General features: G+C 48.9%; 1 protein-coding gene across 1 annotated transcript; it reads right to left on the reverse strand.

Moving 5' to 3' along the window:
• Positions 1–251: 251 nt before the first annotated feature.
• Positions 252–2,856, reverse strand: LOC115400812 (frizzled-9-like). The gene has a single exon (XM_030108858.1). It carries the CDS (start codon positions 2,390–2,392, stop codon positions 635–637), a length of 1,758 nt encoding a protein of 585 aa, XP_029964718.1. The 5' UTR covers positions 2,393–2,856; the 3' UTR covers positions 252–634.
• Positions 2,857–6,265: the final 3,409 nt, after the last annotated feature.

The raw sequence follows: 6,265 nt of genomic DNA on the forward strand, positions 1-6,265 counted from the left end.
TGAGAGAGACCACAATAACAACAACAACACCATGAAGTTAAACATGAATTCAACAGATTTATTGTCATCCCCCGAAGAACTGAAGTTCTTATAAAAGGCACTTATTTTTCCTTGACCTTTAATAAACGTATCTAAACAACCCATCGGGGAACAGCCAACGAAAACCTTTAAATTAAATATATTTACAATAAATAGAACATTTATACAGCTTTATACAGTTAATCATGCCACTTTTAGGGAGGAGAACAGACTAATATTTCCCGAGATGCCTCCCATAACAGAACAGTCCTTTTTTTTTTCTCTCTCTCTTTTTTTTTTTAATGTTTTCTTTTTGCTTCGCAACACTGGGCATGTCTACTGCACAGAACACTACGAACAGGAAAGTATGAGTAACAATACTGAACATTTCCCTTTATGCAATGAATACTGTTCATAGATGGTTCCTCACGGTGTCGCCAGTACCTGTGTGTGTGTGTGTGTGTGTGTGTGTGTCTCTTGGCAGCAGCAGAGAAGTGACAGTTCAATTTAACCACTTCTCATGAAGTCCTTTTAGCAGCTCCTCTTCACACAGGGCATACATCTCTATGTATATATATGTGTGTGTGTGTTTGTGTGTGTGTGTGTGTGCTTCCTCTCAGACGTGTGTGGGGTTGTCTGAGTGCAGGTCAGTCTTGGCCATGTGCAGAACCACGGCCGGGGATTTGTAGTGGCAGTGCGTGCTGCCGCAGCTGACGCCGCTGCACGGCTTCCTGCTGCTAGTCCTGTCCGCCAGCTTCCTGCTGCACAGGCCCTGCCAGGTCTGCAGGGTCTTGGAGCTCCACACCCACACCCCGCTGGTGATGCCCACCACCAGCGACATGAAGATCTTCAGCATGAAGACGGCCACGGTGGGCACGGACGTCTGCAGCGAGCAGTCGCTGCTCTGGCCGCCGAACGAGCCGCACTTCATCTGCAGGCCCCTCAGCTTCCAGTAGTCCATGTTGAGCCTCTCGTAGAAGTAGCAGACGATGACGCAGGTGGCGGGCACCGTGTAAAGGATGGAGTAGATGCCGATTTTCACCATGAGCTTCTCCAGCTTCTCCGTGTTGGTGCCCTCGGTCTTCATCACTTTGCGGATGTGGAAGAGGGCCACGAAGCCGGTGAGGATGAAGGAGGTGCCGATGACCAGGTAGCAGGAGAGGGGGATGAGGACGAAGCCCGTGAGCGCCCCCGAGTCCATGCTCCCCACGTAGCACAGCCCCGTCAGCTCGTCGCCGGCCACTTTCCTCATGGTGAGGATGATGATGGTTTTGAGCGCGGGGATGCCCCAGGCGGCCATGTGGAAGTAGTTGCTGTGGGCTTCGATGGCCTCGTGACCCCACTTCTTCCCCGCAGCCAAGAACCAGGTGAGGGTGAGGATGACCCACCAGATCGAGGAGGCCATCCCGAAGTAGTAGAGGATGAGGAAGACGATGGTGCACCCGGTGGACTCCAGCCCCTCCTGGATGATGTACAGCTCGCCGTGCTCGCGGTCGCAGGCGATGTTCTCGGCCCCGGCCACCGAGCGGATGATGAAGGCCACGGAGTACACGTTGTAGCACATGGACAGGAAGATGATGGGCCGCTCGGGGTACTGGAAGCGATGGGGCTCCAGGAGGAAGGTCAGCACGGTGAAGGCGGTGGAGACGAAGCACAGGATGGACCACACGGTCATCCAGATGAAGGCGAAGTCCTTGTCCTGCCTGGACCAGAAGACGTCCACGGCGTGGGAGCAGCGCGGGGCGCACGACTGGCTCTTCTCCACGAACTGGAACTTGTCCGGGTTCTCGCAGGAGCCCACGGCGCCCGGCGAACGCCCGCCGCCGGCGCCCGGCTGCCTGGGGCGAGGGGGCACCGGGAGCATGCCCTCCCCCTTCTTCACCTCCGTCCTGGTCTCGTTCTCGGGCGCCTCCATGCACAGGGCGTTGGGGTCGTTCCTGGTGGGCAGCCTGGAGCAGTCCAGCGAGTCGGGCCAGGTGTAGCTGAACTTCTTCATGATGGGGGCGCAGCGCTCGCGGGCCTGCTCGCACATGGGCCTGCAGGCGGGGATGGAGGTGGACACCTTGTCCGTGCACATGGGGGCGTAGAGGGAGCAGAGGAAGAAGCGGAGGTGCACGTCGCAGCCGTAAGCCACCAGGGGGGCGAACTCGTTCAGCTTGATGGCAGCCTCCTTCTGGTCGTCGTGGTCCATGAAGTTGGGCATGCGGGTCAGGTTGTAGCCGATGCCCTGGCACATGGGGATCACGATGGGCTCGCACTTGGCCGGTCTGCCGCGCTCCAGGTCGTAGGAGCCGATCTCGAAGCTGGAGCCAGAAATCACCAGCAGGCACCACAGGAAGATCACCACCTTCAGCGGACAACCGTCCATGCTCATTATTTCACCGCCAAAAACGAAAAAACACACGCGCACGGGTCTGCCTTTCAAAAAGAAGAAGAAAAAAAATGAGTATGAAAAATATAGAAAGTGGGAAAACACACCGAGGGCTGGGATGCGGAGCGATCCCCGTTATTTCCCCATGTCCATACCGGAGGCGCGTCGCTGAATTGAAAAGCTGCTCCAGGAAAAAAAAAAATGAAAAGAGAAAAACAGCCAAAAGTAAAAGCTGTGTTTTAATTATTCAGCCTCGAGACTGAAGCCAGTACTCCCGAGATAAATGTCCGAGGCAGAAAACGTGTCATTCGGAAACTTCGGAGGGGTTTCTCCCCGGTGAGAGCCGCGGCTCCGTCCGAGACTTCGGTCCGGGCTGCACGCGGCTGTGCGCGGCTCCGGAAGGCTGCGGGGCTGCGGGGCGCTGCGGGGCTGGGCGACGGGCTCCGGCGGCTCTTCGTCCTCCGCTCTCAGGCTCCACACTGAAGTTTGAGAGCCGCTCAGTGGGACTTCAGTCAGAGAGGAGGAGGAGGAGGAGGAGGAGGAGGAGGAGGTGACGCTCACGTTACAACCCGAGCGCCACGCTAGGAAAATTATCAGACAGATGCTGGAGGATGCTCAAATACCTCCGACATTTCTGCCCTGAATAGCTCTGACTGTGCTGCAGAGAAAGCAGCAGCACTAATGACCGCTTCGGAGGTCACGCAGTCACCAGGTGGCTCATTATATGTTGCTTTTAACGTCAGAATTCCGAATCATTCAACGGACAAGGCAGCAGCTACAGGGGCGGATCCAAAGAATCGGTGGGTCACATGGGGTTAGTGAAAATAAACTTTTTAATAGCTCTGTTGTTGCATTTTTTTTTTTAAGATACCCACCTTACTTTTATCAGCTAAGTTAAATATTCTCTTTGTGAACAAGGTGCAATGATCAAAACTGATCGTTAGTATTCTCATTTCATACCTCTGGTTCAGTCCTTCATAGTTTCTGTGTGGAGTTTGCATGTTTGTGTTCTCTGGGTTTCCTCCAGGTGCTTCAGTTGTCTCCCACAGTGAAAGGACGATGTGTTTCTGTCTCTCTGTCTGCCCTGTGATGGACTGGTGACCTGTCCTGTGGCGGGACGACAGATGTTTGGATAAACATCAGCATTAAGGTAGACATATCCCCTCACTTACATTGCTTTATTCAACATGTAATTTCTCAAGGTAATTTGTAGGATGCTCAACACAATCCTGCTTATTTTAAAGATATACAAAATAAGAACGAACTATTGGTGTTGTCTATTTTGTATATTTAATTTCAAAACCAAAAATATAATCAGCAAAATGCACTTAATGAAGCCTACTGAAATTAAATATACCCAGAAAATCCCAAACCATTGTCACGCCTGTATTGCTTTAATCGCTATTATTCACAAAATGCAGCATGTGATTTAAGTGATTGTTAAAAATGAAATTCTTGCATTTGGAAGCAGCAGAATTTATCAAAACCTGAAGCAGACCAGAAGCTGTACTTTTCACCATGCTGGTAGGTGGCAGTGTCAAGCGCAAACCATACAATGTCAATACAATGAATCATTTTAATAACCTTCACCTACTGGAACTGGAACAATTATTATCTTTTATTATATAATTGTAACAAAAACACCAAAATTAAACAGGTGAGGCAGAAACTTTCCCCTCTGGGCCTCCGACTCAGACACAGGGTGGTTTATTTTTCCCCGGTGTGGTTGTAGAAAATACCCCGCTCCGCTGGTAAAATGATAGTTCCAGTGGCGCTCCACCGTTGCCGACTCCCAATTACTTTGTCACCATTTCTGTAAATGTTTTCGTGCAATATAACATGAAACCTTATTGAGCCCTGCAGGTCAGCAGAGCACTCAGGATTCAACCGTCTTGCTAAAAGACATTTGGAAAGAGGTAACCGCTGGCGTGTGGACCGGTTTAAAGATTTCTGTAATAATGTAAAGTCACACACAGACACAGGATGATTTCACTGAATAGATGATAACAGTCAAAACAGTGAACCGAGTTAGAAATAACCTGCAGTAAATAGATACAACAGTGACCATGCAAAGCAGGGTATTGTTTCCATCTAGTGGCTGAATGGGAAGAGCCTGATCCACAGCTGTTGTGCTCAGCATTTGCTCTTTTCTCAAACAAGGGTGGAACTTGAGGATTTTGGCCTCTCGCCCCGCAGGACTGAATCGCTTGTCAACTGCATACTGTCTCTATTAGCTCCCGTGTTCGGAGTCTGACCGCTGAAGGCAGTTTTATGCATTTTTGGCCTGAGAATGACTTGGTGCTTGTAATATTTGGATCAGTGCTGACAGCACATTCAATGTACCGGGAAGTGCACAGAATGCTGAGGCATTGAGTTTCCAGAAATATGCCTGTTTGCTGACTTTCAGTGCGTTACAAGTAAAAAATGTTAACACTCAGGTTAAAGCTGGAGTCAGAAGCCTGCAACTTAGAATAAAGCTGGAGAAGGGAGGAAACAGCCGAGAACTGCCACAACTTGTCAGTTGAGACATAACATTTTATTCATTTAGCCTGTAGAAAACTAAATTTGAACCGAAGTTTCTCAACATGGCGCCGTTTGCTAATGGTAAATGGACTTTTACTTATCTTAGTACATTTACCACCATGTGCTGTGCTGTCCATTTCATTAACCTCTTCACACACACACACATGCATCAGCGACAGTGGCCATGTAAAGTGCCCACACACGCCATTGGGGTTCAGTGTCTTGGCCAAGGACAGTTTCACACATGGCCAGGGTAAAATGTGCAATCGAACCCACAACCCTGCGATTGGAAGCAACAGCTGCCTGAAAATCCTCCCACTTCGGTGTGGAGCAGTTCCCTCTTTATTCTGTGTCACCTATGTAGGCTAAAGGTGTAGCATCTGAGCTGGAACCGAAAGCTACAATGCAGGTAAAAGAGAATGAAGAGGTTAGAGGCTTGTTTGGTTCTCTGTGAAACAAAACTACAGCCAGACAGACTTATCTGCGACTCACTCCCTGCTCAATTAACCTATTTTGTTAACCCGAACAAGCAGAACTTTCCCTTGGAACTTCCAGTCATGCGCTACATAAAGTAAGTTGAAGTGAGTGCCGTCTGCTTTTATCCCGATCTAATAAAAAACATCCACATTTTTTGTTTGTGTGCATTAATCCCCACCATTATTGCGCTGGTTAAAATGTTTGACAGGTCAAAGATACAGAGCTATCACTCTCAAATTGTCTTCATTTTGAGCTGCAGTCATAGGCTGCATATCTGTCTCCAAGCAAGGAAAGGAAATTTAACCAGAAACTACAGATTAACCTGTCAAGATGACAGCAGTAGCCAAATGTTTTCATCCCGTTCAATGAAGTGTGAAAATACTTGAGCAGAAAGACTGCCCTTTGCATTATCAGACATAATTTAGCTCTGCTTTGTGAGAGAAAGTCTTCTCTTATGCTTTCTAGTTGACAAATTGAGCTGGCTGAAGGCAGCGTTATCAGATCTGGCTTCAGGTAAATAAGAAAAAAAAAAAAAAAAGAAAAAAGAAAGGCCTCCAACTTCAAATTAAGGCTGATCGAGCGGGGGAGGAAATACATTCCAGACTCTGAGATGATATCGTGTTATACGTCAGTGCCGAGGCTTTTGGTGAATCAAACAGAAATGCTTTGAGTGAAGTTCCATTACGACTCAGCAGCCTCTCCACCAACGTTTTTCAAGTTCACACTTCAAAGACGGGTCATTGGAGAGGGCTTGCTGGAGAGGCCTGAGTGTGCCTTCAGAAGGCCTCAGATTATTATCAGAGAGATATCTTTCTCTGAGGTAAGCAACACACATCAGGATGCATTAGTGTCCGAGTGACAAAGCCTCTAAAGATG

The sequence above is a fragment of the Salarias fasciatus genome, chromosome 14 (genome assembly GCF_902148845.1).
Source record: "Salarias fasciatus chromosome 14, fSalaFa1.1, whole genome shotgun sequence".
Lineage (NCBI taxonomy): Eukaryota > Metazoa > Chordata > Actinopteri > Blenniiformes > Blenniidae > Salarias > Salarias fasciatus.